The 16368-nt window shown below is 38.6% G+C and overlaps 1 protein-coding gene across 6 annotated transcripts in view; it reads left to right on the top strand.

Moving 5' to 3' along the window:
* Nucleotides 1-16368, top strand: part of RUNX1T1 (RUNX1 partner transcriptional co-repressor 1) — a 110617-nt gene that overhangs the window by 90781 nt on the left and 3468 nt on the right. For all 6 annotated transcript variants that reach the window (XM_069854333.1, XM_069854332.1, XM_069854336.1 and 3 more), the window contains 2 exons: nt 2718-2786; nt 9784-9974. In XM_069854333.1, coding sequence (XP_069710434.1) covers nt 2718-2786; nt 9784-9974 — 260 coding nt within the window. The remainder of the gene's footprint in view (nt 1-2717; nt 2787-9783; nt 9975-16368) is intronic.

The raw sequence follows: 16368 nt of genomic DNA, 5'->3' as shown, positions 1-16368 counted from the left end.
TGCTTCAGGTTATTCCCAGTTTTATCTGATTTTAATGCCTTTCCCTCCAGGCAGAACTTTCTTTGGCTTCCAAGTGCTGCAGTCAGTTAGTTAATATAGTGCATTCTTCCCCATTCTTTTTGCAGTTGGTTTTGCATGTAGTATTTTAGGGACTTCACTCAGTTGTATTACTTTTGATTTTAGTTTACTAGATGTCCGAGTTAAAAGCTTTTGTGTTACAGTTTTACTGAGCAAGTTCTGTAATTCTTAATCTGAAGGACACCTTACCTTAAAAGTATTAGTAACATTAGACTTAATCCCCTGGTCATATCCTCTAGTTTATCCCCCCAGAGAAGATTGTTTCCATGGACTCATCACCACTCACTAAACAACAGCCATGTTAATAATATTTTTGATGCCTGGAAAATGTGTTATTTATTATCTTCATAAGTGCTTCTTGTCTTTTTTTGTGCACCATTCCAAAGTATGGGAAAGTCTCTCACAAGCTCTTGATTTAATTCTTCTTGCAGGGGATCTCATTCCTCATGTAAATAATTTGTGGTTGGAATAAGAGCTTGATTGATGTTTATGTTTTGGAAATTTTAACAGTTAGCTGGCAATCTGGTCATTTATGTCATTGAATTCCATTTTTGGAAAATCATATGTACAAAAAATCAGCTCCATATTTCTTTATTTTTAATACTAAAATGATGAAGAGCTTAAATCAAGGTTATGATCCCCTTGCAGTGGATCATACCTTAACTAGCAGACAGGAAAACAACACAAAATACAGGACATGAACGCAACAACTCCCTTCTTTTGCCACATTTGGAGTTTGGTTGTGTCTTTCTCTGCAGATATTGTAGGAAGACCAATAGGAGAGTTTGTTTTTCACTTCTAGTTTTCCTGAGCTTTCAAGCAATGTTTCCTGCTGCCACCCTTGTCCCTGACTTGAACTGGCACTGTTCCTATAAGTCTAAAATCCTCTGAGGGATCTTAGATGTGTGCACAATATTTGTTGTCTTCAGCATCACACGAGCTAAGTGATGCTGAGAATTTTTGCATTAGGTCTGCAGTCCTCTGTCATGCTGATTAAACCCATGAAAATAGCTAATGTTTTGCAGAATCTTGCACACACATTTACATACACACATCCATCATTTTCTGCTCGAGAGGTGTGAAATTCTGCCTACAAAAATCCAGTTTATTTTCATCCTGTACTTTAGCAACAAACAAAAGAGCTAGGGAAATCCACGCAGCTGCCTGTCGGATGGGAAGATTCAGTCCACCCCGTTGGTGTCTGCAGATTCATGTGCTAGAAGCTGCATCTGTGGAACAGTGCTCAGGGATTGGGATTCCCTACTCTTTGCATAGCTATAAACAGCAGCAGTTACTTTCATCTTTGCTAGCTGTCTGCGATACTACATATAATTCTTCAAATACATTTAAGTTTCTGTAGTCTACTGTATATAAACAGCACTGCACGTGTATGTATGGTGGTGTAAAAATTGTTTGCAAAACCTAAGGAATCAATGTTTTCCTTAAAAATATTACTGTATGATCAAGTTAGTGAATAATAACTTTAAGATACAAAAAATTAATGTAGTTAGTAAATTTAGCATTCAAAGAGTGGCATGTGTACTTCTCTTATGTTCCAAACTCAGATGTCAAACACTTCAATTTCTAGCGACATTTCTAAAAAGATGCAAACCTTTATCTTTAATGTAATAAATTAAGATATTTTATTTTGATGATTGAATTCTGTCATACAGGCAATAGTAGTCATGGCAATTAACTTACCTTTATGTTTTTCTTTCTTTTGGTTTGTTTTTTTTTTAAATTTCTATTTCTTTGAAAAATAGATAATCAGTTTTAAAATTGGATTTGAAAAGAGCAGCTTTTCATCTGCAGAGAATCTGTATGCTAAATTTCAGGACAAAGTGAATTTTCTTTTTGTATTGTCTGATCCTCAGCCTTTGAAGTCTGTGTGGAAGGAATCTTGCTGATCTCAGAGCTCTTAGGTGCAGGCTCAGAGGTTAAACCCTTTAAAAAAGAGGAAGAGGGGAAAGAGCTGTCAAAATGTGATTGAAATATATGGGTGAATTATGAGCTTCAGCTCCAGCAAGTTGTTTGGCAGCATATGTGTTTAGGGGCTTAACCTAAAGTTAAAGGTTCTGTTTTTCAAACTTGTGCAGCTGCAGTTACCAGTGTGAAAGTGTAGCTCTCAACATAGAGAAACACCTCTTTCTGTGGGCAGCTTATTTGGTTACTAGTATGACATCTTAGCTTTTATCTCTGCTCATCAATAGCCATTCTGTTTTCATAGAGCACAAGTGCCAAATGTGGACTGTTGCCCTCTTTATTCTTCCTTTTCATAAACATAATGACAAAGGATGAGGCACATCTCTCCTCAGCTGGTCTTGCAAAGCCAGCCTTAAAAGCATGGAAACTGTCATATAGAGTTGACTTGAAATGATGTAAGATAAAAATGCTTTAACTAGTTTCAGCTTGCCTTAAGATGAGAAATTTGAGTCCTAAACTTTGATCTGGTCTGTGTGACATTCAGGAGCTATGATCACGGGACTCATTTTATTTTGCTTAGGAAAAAACTTCCTGTAATTTTTTTTTTTTTTTTTTGTCTGAGAGAAGGAAAAAGGTATTTCTCTAAGCCTTGTTCAAGAAGCAAGCATTGCTTACCATGCTCTTTCTTTTTCTCTCCACACCCCCTCCTCTTGCAGAATCTCATCGGGAATTCCTTCACAGGCCTGCGTCTGGATACGTGCCAGAGGAGATATGGAAGAAAGCTGGTAAGAACTGTTTAAAAACACCAGCTTAGTCTTCTGGCAGCTGTGTGCAGTTGTTAATGCACTGTTATGAGGAATGAAAATGGGGAGAAATAAAAGGGTCTTACTCATAACAAGAAGAAATTGTGTTTAATAATCTTAAACTGAACTGATCAGGACATGAAATAATTTATTATAGAGTCATCTGCTGCTATAGTTAGGGGCATATCAGTACTTCATTAAGGACCTCTATTTTCTGGGGTTATAATGGTTCTAGTGTGAAACTTGATATGTTTAAGGTTCAGTCTGTTAGCAATTTAAAAAAAAAAAAGTTTGGTGGAATTTTTTTTAAGCTTCAATTTTCTTACCTAGTTAAGGTCGTAATTCCCAACAGAGGAAAAACCCCAAAGTATACCTGTTAAAGAAAAATCTTTTGTTATGCAATGCAATCACTCTTAATTTTACAAAAATCTTATGCCTGTCAGCCCCCAGTGAAGTCTGTGCTTATAAAGAAGTAAGCAAGATCATATCTCTGCAGCAGCTCTGTGTGGTTGCACGGGCTTCCCCAAGCTTGAAAAGCACCATGGAGAGATGTTGTGGTTGTACAGAGTTTTCTTCAACACTTTAAAACTGCTTGAACACAGGAACTTCCTGATGAGGATCCTATTGCAGTGCTAGAACTAAATCCTTGCTCTTTCAACATCAATACGGAGTTTCCTTGTTTTCAGAAGGGCCAGGAGGTGGCTCTTGAACTCCAGTGACATTGTTGAGCTTCTACATAGACACTCATACACCCACACCCTCCCCTTTGGACACCTGTATAACCATGAAGTCTATTGCAGCTGTCTGAGCAGGAGTTAATGATTACATGGCAAATATGCAGCAGTTTTGGTGCTTTCTGATCAAATCTCCTATAACTGCTTGCTGCTTCTCGGTGTGTTTTAAACTAAATACTGAACATATATGTAAAGAATGTTTTGCTGGCATATTTTTGCTTCAGACAAGAAGTTATGTCTTTGTGTGATGTGGGTTTATCATGTAAAGTCTACATTTGTCAATATGTAAATTAATATTTTTGGAACAGCTGTGGTTTGCACAAAAAATAACAAAATAATCTACCACTTTTTCTTCAAGGAAAGCATAGCCTTTATAACTCAATGCTCTTGTGTACCCAGAAGTTTTTTATTTTTATAGTTTGTTTTCCTGTTTCCTGTATTTATATTAACAGCTTAAATTTAAGAATAATAATAAAATTACACAGTTACAGGAAATCTCAGTAAGAGGAGCATTGTGCAGTTGAATTTCAGGAACTTTATTCTTCTTGGAAGATCTAGGTTTTGGTAGTTTTTGGCATATCAGGTCATTTGTGACTCCTGGGTGCAGTACAATAGAAGGAAAAAGCTTTCTTCATAAGTTAGCAATACAAGAAAAGCTTCTTCATAAGCTGGTAACACCAGTTAATTGAAGCTCTTGTCCCGAGTTATAAAATTGAATGTGCATTCACGTTGTATATATCCACAAATGCTAGTGTAAAGGAGCTGTGACATCATCTTATGAATGTTATCAGCTGATTTAAAACAAATTTTTTCCTTTGGTCCCATTTCTAGTCTCTTATTTTCATGATTATGTGGGTTTAAATCAGATTCCCTGCATTAATCGAGCATGTCTGTGAATTGCACAATAAAAAAAGTCTGGCCTCCTATAGGACGCAAACCTGTATCTGTTACTAACAGTAGTAAAAAGATAGAAAGTATACAACTTTCTGTAAATCATTTGCCTTCATTTTCCAGAGGGTGCACTGAAGCTGGAGGTGTCCACAATTTCATAATCAGTTCATGGCAGTAAAGGTGCAATTCAGCTCTGTAAGGTGGCTGCTAGTGCCATTTGAGATACTCCGTAGTTTGTTGGCTGGGCTGCAACTGCCAGTCAAGAAGGCTCTCACAAGTCATTTCTGCTGGGTCAATGTGCATAAATGCATCTCAAATGTCTGTAAAGATGAATGTGCAAGCAGCTGAATCAAAGTCTGATTGGGATGCTGAATCTATTGAACTGAAAGAATATGGAGAATATGGCATAAAAGTGGTTAATAAATAACCTCAAAGTCCTGTGAGTAAGAGATTCGCTTTAAACTTCCAGAGACAGATAGACTCCAGCACAGTTCTTTTATACCAACTTAAGCATGTGCTTCTGCGATTGTTGGAGCAAGCACATAGTAAACAGCACCTTGTGAATTAAAACCATGTGAACCCCATTCAGTTTCATATATCAGTGGTAAGTTGTCAGTGTCCTGATTCTTCACATTGAATTATGGGTATGTAGGTCAAGAGTCCAAGCTAAGTTTTTGGTGTCCCTCAGTAGTCAAGGGAGAGACAGGCATATGAACAGGATCAGGCAGGTCATAGGTTGGATGTCTTATGCTCTCTGGGAATACCTATTTCTCTTTATTAGATACCAAGGGGATCGCAGGTGCACTGTAAGCTGCTTCTTAGATTATTTTTATGTAGTGAGGAAACTGCCTTCCAACTATCTCCCATGACACAGCAAAGCCTACTATTCTTGGCAGTTCTGGGCTGGAGTTACCAGTTACTCGAGTTACTTACTTGACTTAAGCTCTGGAGTTACCAAGCAGGTGTGGAATGGCCATTCTTTGTCATAAAAAGACAGTAAAGACCCTGCACGTTCTCTAGGGGAGCCCTGAGATGGGGATTGTGCATTTTGGAGTATGAAGCTGAGATAGCTCATGTGAACAACTCCTAATGCCTTCTTTGCCCGGGTCAGATTGAGAGCGAGATGATACAAATGTCGTAGCACAAGACTGCTCCCCTACCTACCACCTTTGCTCATTCATCATGTGGACTGAGTATGCCCACAATATGAGGGAGGTGACCAGGAGCCAGCTGGTGAAACATCATGTTGGGTTATATACGTCAGTGAATGATGAGTTGAATTATTTTCCTGAGTTATCTCCAAGCATCTCTGATCATGCTGAATGATGCCTATTCCATACAGGCTGTTTACTCCCTGGAGCTTCACTCATGAGTTAGCACTACTCGAAGAGAAGGAAGTTATCAATTGCATTCCTAAAAAGATAGGCTGAATTTATGCTAAAAATGCTTAGAATTACTGGAAAAATGGAGGATGCAGATTCATGCGTCTTAGATATTTTGGTTTTAAAAACTTCCAGATTTATGTTTTCTGATACTGGAATCTAATCATTCTTCTCTTCTCTGGAAAAACAGAAAAAGGGAAAGTACTGGTCTTCATAGCTCAGCACCATCAAGGCAAATAAAATGTACTTCACTGTTACGCATAACTTTTCCTGCACAGATATGAGAGTTTTTATTGTTATCTGTAGCCTGCATTCTATGCCTATAAAATATCTATACATACTGGAAACATTTAAGATGATGTGCAGAAAATCAATACCAGGAAATTTTGTTTAGTTTATTTGTGTATTCATGAGTTCATCCAGTATTGAAATAACGGTACAATCATAGAATCATTAGATTGGAAAAGACCTTAGAGGTCATCAACTCCAACCGTACCTGTCTACTACTAAATCATGTCCCCAAACACCTTATCTACCTGCTTTTTAAACACCTCCAGGGATGGTGACTCAACCGCCTCCCTGGGCAGCCTGTTCCAGTGCTTGAAAACCCTTTTGGTGGAGAAATACATCTTTCTGTGATACATTGTGACCAAAAAACCCAACATATTTTAACTATTTGATTTCACACTTAGTACAGCACAACACAAATTCTGTTATCAAAGATAACAGAAATAAGTCCAATCCATGGTTTATACCAGTTAAAAAGTGTAAGTCAGGCATATGACCTTATAGGCACTTTTAGCACCTTCACACTTTCAGAAGCTTTGCAAGAGATCTTACAATATATAAGGTAGAGTATAGAAGGTATAGAAGGTATACAATATAGAAGGTAGAGTATAAGGTTCAATTTCTATATTTGAACTGAAAAGAAGTAGATTATTTAAGATGGAAAAACTATAAAATTAGAAGTCTTTGTAAAATGTTGGTGTATTGTGCCTCTATTTAATATAATACTTTAAAGTGGCATTTCTAGTCATTGCAAACACCTCAATGTAAAACTAAATTTATATGATGTAATGAAAATGCATCATGCCATACAGAGATAATTTCTATTCGTAGCAAACATCAGCAAGAATACAGATTTCCTCTAAGAAATCTACTGCGTTGATAACTGCAGTTCACAGACACAAAACGTCTGTATTTAAGCTGCCTCATTTTTATGAAAATGGTAATAAAATTGCATCTGTATGTTTGCCCGTGTATATTTCTTTTCTCACAATCAGTGAATGTTTGCAGTTGGTAATAAATATTCAAGCACCTTGCAAATGTCCTACCAATTCCCTTTGCTGATCAGTGTGTGCCTGTGGGACTAGAATAGGAATGCATAATTTAAATATAAATTGCCTGATTTGCATATACAATTAGTCTAGCTGCAGCTTTGATCGTAAGCAAAAATTATTGTCCTGTATTGCCACTTAGATAGAATTTTAATTCACCTTGAATATTCAAAGTAAATTAAGCCTTGGCTGTATGGTTGAAGGGTATGATTTTTTTCCCCTCCTGAGGCCTTCCCCTAAACAACATTTATGGTAGGGTAATATAAGGGCATATTTTCAGCCTCATAAAAATAAAGGCATAGGTTTTATTTCTGAATTCCCCTCCCTAGAAAACTTGAGTTGAAATGTCTCTTGCAGGCATGTACACACATAACACACACAAACACAGATCAATAGAACTCTTTCATTGTAATTATTTCAGTTTTAGTTAGTACATGGCTTGAAGTTAAGTCTTTATTGTAATTTGCTTAGTAACTGAAAATTGAGACTTCATGTAGTCCTTATTTTTTAAAAATAACAAGTGCAGAGCTATGAGACAAAAGCTCAAACCAGTTATTGATTTAGTATCCGTAGGTAAGAGTTATGTCTGTGTGCACGCCAACAAATCATAGAATTGCTTGGTTGGAAAAGACCTTCGATATCACTGAGTAAGTGGTACCTGTCCACCACTAAACCGTATCCATGAGCTCTTCATCTAACTGTCATTTAAATACCTCCAGGGATGGTGACTCAACCACCTCCCTGGGCAGCCTCTGCCAGTGCCCGATAACCATTTCAGTAAAGAATTTTTTCCTAATTTTTCCCCTTTCCCCCCCACTCCTCCTCCCCCATTCAACTTGAGGCCATTCCCTCTCGCCCTATCACCTTTCACTTGAGAGAAGAGACAAACACCCACCTTGCTAGAAGCTCCTTTCAGGTAACTGTAGACTGTGGTAAGGTCTCCCCTCAGCCCGCTTTTCTCCAGACAGAACAACACCAGTCCCTTCAGCCGTAACTTGTAAGACTTGTTCTGCAGTCCCTTCCCAAGCTTTGTTCCCTTTCTCTAGACACGCTCCAGGACCTAAATGTCTTTGTTTTAGTGAGGGGCTCAAAACTGAGCACAGTATTCGAGGTGCTGTCTCACCAGGGCCGAGCACAGGGGCAGAATCACCTCCCCGATCCTGCTGGCCACGCTGTTTCTAATACAGACCAGGATGCCATTGGCCTTCTTGGCCACCTGGGCACACTGCTGACTCATTCAGCTGCTGTCAGCCAACACCCGCAGGTCTTTCTCCGACAGGTAGCTTTCTAGCCACTCTTCCCTAAGCCTATAGCGCTGCCCAGGGTTGTTGTGTCCCAGGCTACACGGGCTAAATGTACGGGCTAAATATACGGACTAAAACTCAAACCAGTAACACAGTTGTAATACTTTGATTTTAATCTACAGTAAAACATTTTTATTAGAAATCTATGTTTTTAATTAAATAGAACATTTAATTAAGGTGGGTTTTAAGTGGATGAAACAATTAAGTGCAAACACTTGAATGAAACATGTCATAATTAGTTTTAATAGAGTGTTAATTGGTACTAGGTTTGCCAAGTTAATAATTACTGCTTATTAAATTTTCAATTAATCATTGTCATTTTGCTTTGAATAAAGATGAAAATTAGATACACTAATTCAGGGGGAGGAGGTTTCCTTGTTAATTAGAGCAGTTAATTAAAAAAAAAAAAGAAATTACTTGTTTTAGTTGTCAATTAAAAGACTGTTCATTAGTAAAATCTTTCCACTTCTCCTGCATCAAAAGCCAAATAACTAATATATGACAATCCGTGTTTTCCGGAATAAAAGATATGACACTAGCATGTACCAAAGAAACAGCTCACACTGATTTAGTTATTTTACCAGAACCATGAAGGTTTGAATTTAATGAAGTTGTGTGCCTCTGCTTAGTGTTAATTGCGTGCTGAAGCTTTGCTGGCTGTGGTGTGTTCAAGTGCTCAGCGGAGCCAGGAAGTTGAGTCTTCACAGCGTAAATGTGGGTTTGAAGGAGAGATCAAGAGGTCAAATGAATGTTCATAAACAAATTTTTATTTTGGCTCATAAAATTATATGTCCATGAAAAGATATCAGGCCAGTGATTTAAAAATTTTAAATAAACTCTTGGGGGTTTCTTAACATCATGTATTTATTTGTTAACATATGGGGGAAGAAATTGTTAATTACTCTAAATCCTGTCGTAATTTCCAGAGCTTAAAGATACGTTCTTGAAAAAATCTGTAATACTGTGTCTTAAATAATAATTCTCACCAAAGATATTCATAAATCTGTTGTGCCACAAAACCAATTTTCCAAGTAGAATGTTTAAAAACGTTACAAAAATAACAAGCCAGAAATCTGAAATGTCTGTGCTTAAAGTGCTGACCCTGAATAAAAGTAGCAAGGATCATCACAAGTGTTAGAGACTTGTGAGAGCTTTTGGTGATGGGGAAGTAAAGAAGCACCTAGGTGGTCCTAAAGAGTCTTGAGGAATCGGGTACCTCTGCGTCATCCTTCTCAAAATGAGTCAGAGGCTCTGCTGTGTTTCATGCATCAGTTCTATGTAGCCCTGTGCCAAGTATCCTTTGCTGATGAGGATTTCTTGCTATTTTGTAGAGGAAGCTGTCAATGAAGTAAAGCGTCAGGCAATGGCTGAGTTGCAGAAGGCAGTGTCGGAGGCAGAGCGGAAAGCTCATGACATGATCACTTCAGAGAGAGCCAAGATGGAGCGCACTGTTGCTGAAGCCAAGCGCCAGGCTGCAGAGGATGCACTAGCTGTTATCAATCAGCAGGAGGATTCAAGTGAGGTAAGGTCTTTGCTGTGCAGGCATCACTTGTGGCTGGAGCCATAGGTGTATCTGGGTTAGCTTTAATCTAGGTGGCACAAGCCATTTGTATGACATTGGAGTTCAATGTCCGCTACTAGTTGCACAGTAGCTTTGGGCAGCTATTTCAGGCACATGATAATCTCCAAATTTTCTTGCCTATGTTATAATCTGAGCCCAAAGTACCTAGTGAACTTGAGGAGCTGTGTCTCCTCTTTTAGCTGATGTTCAGGATTACATACAAAACGCAGTTCGGTTCTAGTTTAGCTTTTTAGTAGCTATATTTTAAAGCTCTTCACACTACCGTATTGAATAGATAAGATTGCTTGGTAGAAAATATTTTACACTCAGATCTAATTTAAACAATGAAATGATTCATTGAAGAGATTGCAGAGCAAGGTGGCTAGAAGCTTGTCAAGGGAAAGTGCTGCAGGTAGATGTAAGAGATCATGGTTCCTGTAGGACAGAATGTGAATGTAGATTTACAAGTGTTCTGTTAGTTTGGATGTGTTGCCTTGGCTGCAGGGAATATTTGAGAGTTGAGCAGTGGGCAAACAGCATTTGGAAGGAGGGAAAATAGACTGAACGAGTAACAAAGACTAAAACAAGAATAAGTATGTTAAGCCTTGATTTACTTGCAGATACAAGAGTGGAAGCCTTGAATTGCTGTGGTATGGGACATGCAGCAACATGACTAGCTTGAAGCTGGAAGTGAAAGATCAGTGTGTGTTTGACCAGTGCTGTAGCAATCTAGATAGCAATTACATTTTACTTCTGTTACAGAAGAACAACGTCCTAAGTTAAAACTGCCCTTAAAATCAGACATGACACAGGATTGGCATCAGTTAAAAGCTATTGTTTTGTAATCTTCATCTCTCAAGGCCACTGAAATGAAAGAACGTTACCTTCATAAAGTACTTTTTGTTCTTGTATGAGGATATTGGCTGTAGTACAACTAATTTTTAGTATAAATTCTAAATGACGGGGAGTTGGAAAAAAGAGTAGTGGTACCTGTCATAGGGGGACATCTAGTTGTGTACGCTGGTTTCAAAGAACTTTTCATGAGCTTGTAGAAGAGTCACTTGAGTTGAAAGATGCAGATGAACTAGCTGCACCATGCTGAGAAAACTGGTGAAAATCATGGGCAGATAAGTCAGTGGCATGCTGTAGTATGCATCTATAATTTGAGGAGCGTAAGATTTTAATTCATACCAGGCTTCTCTGAAGATGAAAGACCATTGTGGGATCACTGAATGCCCAGAGTTTCTCCTTAATGTGTAGCAGATGAATAACAAGGAGACAAAAGGAATTGATTTTCAGCATCTGCAAGTTTCTTAGGAAGAAAGGGACTAGGGGAAGTATATGTACCCTTTAAGTACTAACTGTTCTATTGTAGACTAAATGAGACATAAATTCAATTTATTGGCATTTTGTATCTGAGTTACTCAAGGACGTTTTTCTTGCCTGGTGTTCACAGAAGGGACATTTTTCTGACCTAGCATCATTAAAGAGCTGTCATTTTGTGTGTGTATACATACAAGAGACTCCTATTGTTAAAATCTTAATTCCAAAGGTAAATGCCTTTGGAGGAAACAGCTAATCAAATCTGTTTAGTGAACTAATACAGTGTAGACAGAACAGAGGAAAAATTGCCAATACACACAGCCCATTCTTCCATAAGCAAATGTGTATCTAAAGGAATGCATAGAGAGTTTGTGTGCTGTAATTAACTCCTGAGCAGTCATAGGTCTGGAATAGGCTATATAACAACAGATATGTTTACTTACTTATGAAGTCGTTCAGTTATTGGAAACAAGACTGTAAAAAAAAGGCAAATAATTCTTCTAATTGTGTTCTAATGAAATGTGGCTCATGGGACTACGAATGTTCTCAGGGCTGGTCATCCTCAGGGAGGATACAAGCCTCCTCAACTCATACCAAACTACATACTTGGGAGCTATTTAAAATGAAGTCTAGTGGCCTGGCCCTGCGACTTTCACCCCTGTGGTTATAAGTGGCACATCAGTTTGGCTGTTGTGAGGCAAAAACATGCGTTAGTAAACCTGCAGACAGAACTGAAGTTTGCTCGATTTATGTTTACATGTGCTTGGTTATTGTGAAGGAAGATGACAGTGAGAGTTAGATGTGTCCATTAAGTTTTTTATAATTAGTCCCTCTTTCGCTTCTTATTATACTAATATCCAGCGATCCAATGCTTCCTACGATTACCTGTTAACTCAGGCTGGTTTTTGGTGGTTTGGGGGTTTTTTTTGGTTTGTTTTTTTTTTTTTTAATAACTTGTAAAAATGGACTAACCTTTTCCTTAAACTTTGAAGGCAGAGCAGTTTGCTAGTGTTCAAAAAGGGTTTCTTCAGTGATGAGACCTTTTGTTTATCAGGGTTGAGGAATGAAACTTCACATTTGCTTTGGTGTTCATTATCTGTTGATTTCTCTGTGACATCCCTCCTCATTTGTCTAGGTTACAAGTCTCCGTTACTTCTCTCTGATTACAACTCTTGGCACTATGCTTCCAGCAGTGTAGTTTCCTGTGTATTAAAGGCACTGGAGTAATATTTCTAGAATCAGAATGTTTCCAGTTCCAAATATGAGAATACTGAAGAGCAGCTTCTGCAGTCTTAGAGGTCTAGGGGAAGGCTGAGCATCGCTCTTCTTCTCTTATCCGTGACAGGACATTATGCCAAATCCTGCAAGAGAGCTCATTATAGGCTGCTCCGTGTAGTTCCTGATGAAGAATATTTATCCCAGGCTTGTCATTTGTTCTTTTGGTGTGGAAACTATGAAAAGAGATGGGAATTTGTCACCAGATTTCTAATGTATCAGATATCATTCTACTCTCTGTCTATAGGCAAGGTTTCTCCCTTAGAGCTCTTCATTTGTTATTTAGTAAAATGCAACCTGGAATTCTTGGAGCTACTCTGGTGTGAAAACTTTGTGGCATCATTTCTGTTGCAGTCTTCCCCACAGCTCAAAGTGATAACTAGTATGAAGACTCACGATTTTTGTGATTATTGTACTTTTAAGGTTGTATATAATCTCTTCATCTAAGGCCTTTTAGAGGTCTCACAAAGAGAAGTAGATTATTTTTCTTATTTTTTGTTGTTCTCGATTTTTTTATGTGGGTTTTTGTTTATGGTTTGGGCTGAGTGGGGAGGTGGAGTTGTGTTTTGTTTTGCTTTTTTTTAATCCAGAAGTAGCATCCCTACCTGCAAAACTGTCTGCAAGAAAACAGTGAAGCTGGTCATGTTGAACTGACTGGAGCAAAATAAAGGGGACTTAGAACAGTGAGAAGAATGATAGGGGAGATGTGATATTTGGGAGTATTGTGAGTTTTAAGAAATGTTCTGCAGTGTTCTGCGATCACCATGTTACATAGTACAGTTTTAATTCTGACCCTGTCCTGATTCCTTGTTGAGCTACTGTTCTTTGCTTATGTGTGAATTGTTCAGTGTGATTTAATTTGCAGTGACACTGCTTCAGTGTCTGCACTTTTATTTCCTAAAGTTTTCCATATTTTCTCAGCATAAGCCCTTGCAAATGACCAGGACGTGTTTGTTATTTTCTGTTATTATAATGAGGGATCGGTTGAAGACCAGCAAACAGAGCACACTGCTGTTGAAAAGCGAGAGGACAGGCAGGAGGTATGCCTACCTTGTCATCATGGCTATTCCTGTACCACAAATTATTTTTTACCAGTTCCTTACAGTTGCTTGACAAAGGATGGACCCATTCATCAGTAGTTGACTTGGCTAACTACAGAAACTCTTTAATGACTGCTGTGCTTGCTTAGGCTGCAATGTACTGTTGTGCAAATCAATTTTAATAGTAAGGATGAACAGCTTAGAAACAAGGTTGGCTGCCCAGATTGTAGGGGGGATGGAAATCATCAAAGCATCTGTCTTTCTGCTCTGGTATAAAATTCCACTGAAAATTCTGACACTCAGTGTTCTTCCTCACTTTGGGATAGTGTGGGGGTTGGGGATGTGGAAGGAGTGCAAATGTTTCGGTTCTGTCTACTTAAAGCAGATGCTGACATCTGCTCAGATAGAACAAGTTTATGACTGGTTCATCACTGCTTTTGAGAGATGTGTAATATTAGGGCTTGTTTATATTGCAGCAGGTTGTGTTATATGTGAATTCAGACTTACCTGACATTTTGAAGACAGCCGGGATCAATCTCTGCCCCAGACTCCTAGGCTAAGCCTGACTAGCCTGGCTGCACGTCTCTTCCGTATGCTTCTCCTCACTTCTGCTTCCAGGATTTAGTTTCTCTCATGCTGACTTGTATGAACATAGGTGTACTTCACACAATAAATGGTGGATTAGGCAAGCCTGGAGCCTTCACTGATAGGTGTAACTTTAATAGAATCACTTAAAGGTTTGGATGTCTTTGTGTGGAGTCCTGCATTTTGATGCAACATGGGAATTCCCAGAGTACTGATGTGTTTCCTTTTCTAATGGGTCCTGAATAGAATTTTCATAAACAACTTTGTTGGTTTTTTGTGCTTGTGTTCAGTGACTTATACAGCCTTCATTTACGCCACTGCGGTTTCAGTGATTTTTGGATGTTCCTTTTCTTATGGTTAGCAGTAATAGAGTTTTGAATGCCATGGGAATTGCAGAACTGGGAAAAATCCGGATTCTTCATACCCAACCATGCTTCCTTTCCTGTTTAACAGGGAAAATCCAGAATTTGTCAGACATGACAGACCATTGTTTGACACTGTATTAGGCCTTTCAGAGTTAATAATCTCTTTGACATGTCACAGTTCATTTGGGATTTTATTTCTTCTTTAAGCCAGCTCTACACTGAGTCTCAGCTGGAGGTGTCAGAGGAAAGCAATGCCCAGTTGTGGTTAAGTATTTCAAAGATGAAAGCAATGGGATGGGCAATGTTATTGACAAGTATGTGTCCTGGTACTGGAGACCACAGAAATTGAGACCATTTGTTTTTAAGGATTTTCATGATGGCAAACAGAAGTTTCTGAGTTCTGTTGTTTGAAGATGGAAGCTTAAGTGCACGAGAATTAAGAGTCTGATCTAAGATAATGCTCTGACCTAAGACTGATGTGCCTTGTCAGTTGAAAGATTCAGTTGAAATACGATCAGTGGCATAGATTCAGAGCGAGATTCCCATCTGGTGTAATTTACCCAATTTCATTGAATTAATCCATTTTCAAGGTAGTGAAGTTAAATTGAATTACATAGTCTGAGAATCTGGCCTTTTGTATAACCTTGCTGTTTCACAGGAAAATCAATACGGAGTTAAACTGTAGTCTAGTTCTAGTAGCTTTAGCTGCATCTGGGACTCTATAAAGCGGAAGATGGACGTGCAGCATAGTAGGTCACTACGTAAAGACAGAGGACATGGGCCAAGTAGAGGCTTTGAGAGATCTTCTTCTCCCTTTCCCAGTGTATGATCACTTCTAACTGTATTATTCCTTTAAGATGTTTGCTTTATATGTGCTCTTGTGATAGATGTTCTCTAGTGCCTCTAGGCAATTTCTACCTGTCCTCCTTATAGAGATTTCTCATAACATCTCTTTCTAGTTTTTCTTGCAGATGTTTGATCCCATTACTTCTTCTGTTCATCTATGTAGATGTGAGCATTGCCTGTTTCACTGCAGTAGCTTCCAAAATGTCTGTGTGCTACTGTCCCCTCTGAGGCCATCATCTCTCTATAGGTTTAACAGTTGCAATTTGTTCAGTCTCTTCTCATAGCTTGTGTTTGTCTGACCTTGGATTATTCTGGCTGCCTTTCTCTGAGTTCTTTCCAAGTTTTACTTTTCTTATTTTATTTGCTGTATTTGGAGTGCATCATCCCAACCTGGACAGTGCTCCACGCTGAGCCGTGCTGGTGCTGGGTGGTGGAGAGTCTTAACTCAGCCCATAGTCCTGCTTTTATGCCCTTGTATGATGATTGATTACCACCTTGTCACTAAAACGCATAAAGCACAGCCCGGGCTGTGAGCTTGGCTTTTCTTTGGCAGAATTTGGGCTCTGGAGCTGTCAGCCAGCAGCATGAACAGAAAGCATCTGTTGCTGAAGCTTGCGGTGGCTGGGCCTGATCTTTACTGCTGTTTTTCACCACTCACACCTGGGAAGGAGCAATAAATAGCCACAGTGGTCAGGACTGTGGTGGAGTTCTGCACATCAAATCCAGCTACTATCATAGTGCACACTCCTACGGCCTGCCTTCTTGTTTATTATAATTTGCACTGTAGTAATTTTCAAATGCAGTAAGTTGTTGCGTAAATGCGATCTGTAAATTTATTTTGAAGTTCTTGTATTTTATGTGCTTTTATTCCCACAATTATGCTAAAGCTGTAATGACCTGTTAAATTAGAAATAATGTCCA

This window comes from Phaenicophaeus curvirostris, chromosome 3 (assembly GCF_032191515.1).
Source record: "Phaenicophaeus curvirostris isolate KB17595 chromosome 3, BPBGC_Pcur_1.0, whole genome shotgun sequence".
In the NCBI taxonomy this organism is placed as follows: Eukaryota; Metazoa; Chordata; class Aves; order Cuculiformes; family Cuculidae; genus Phaenicophaeus; species Phaenicophaeus curvirostris.
Note: the sequence above shows the minus strand (reverse complement) of the source record. Positions and strands in the feature narration are given on the sequence as shown.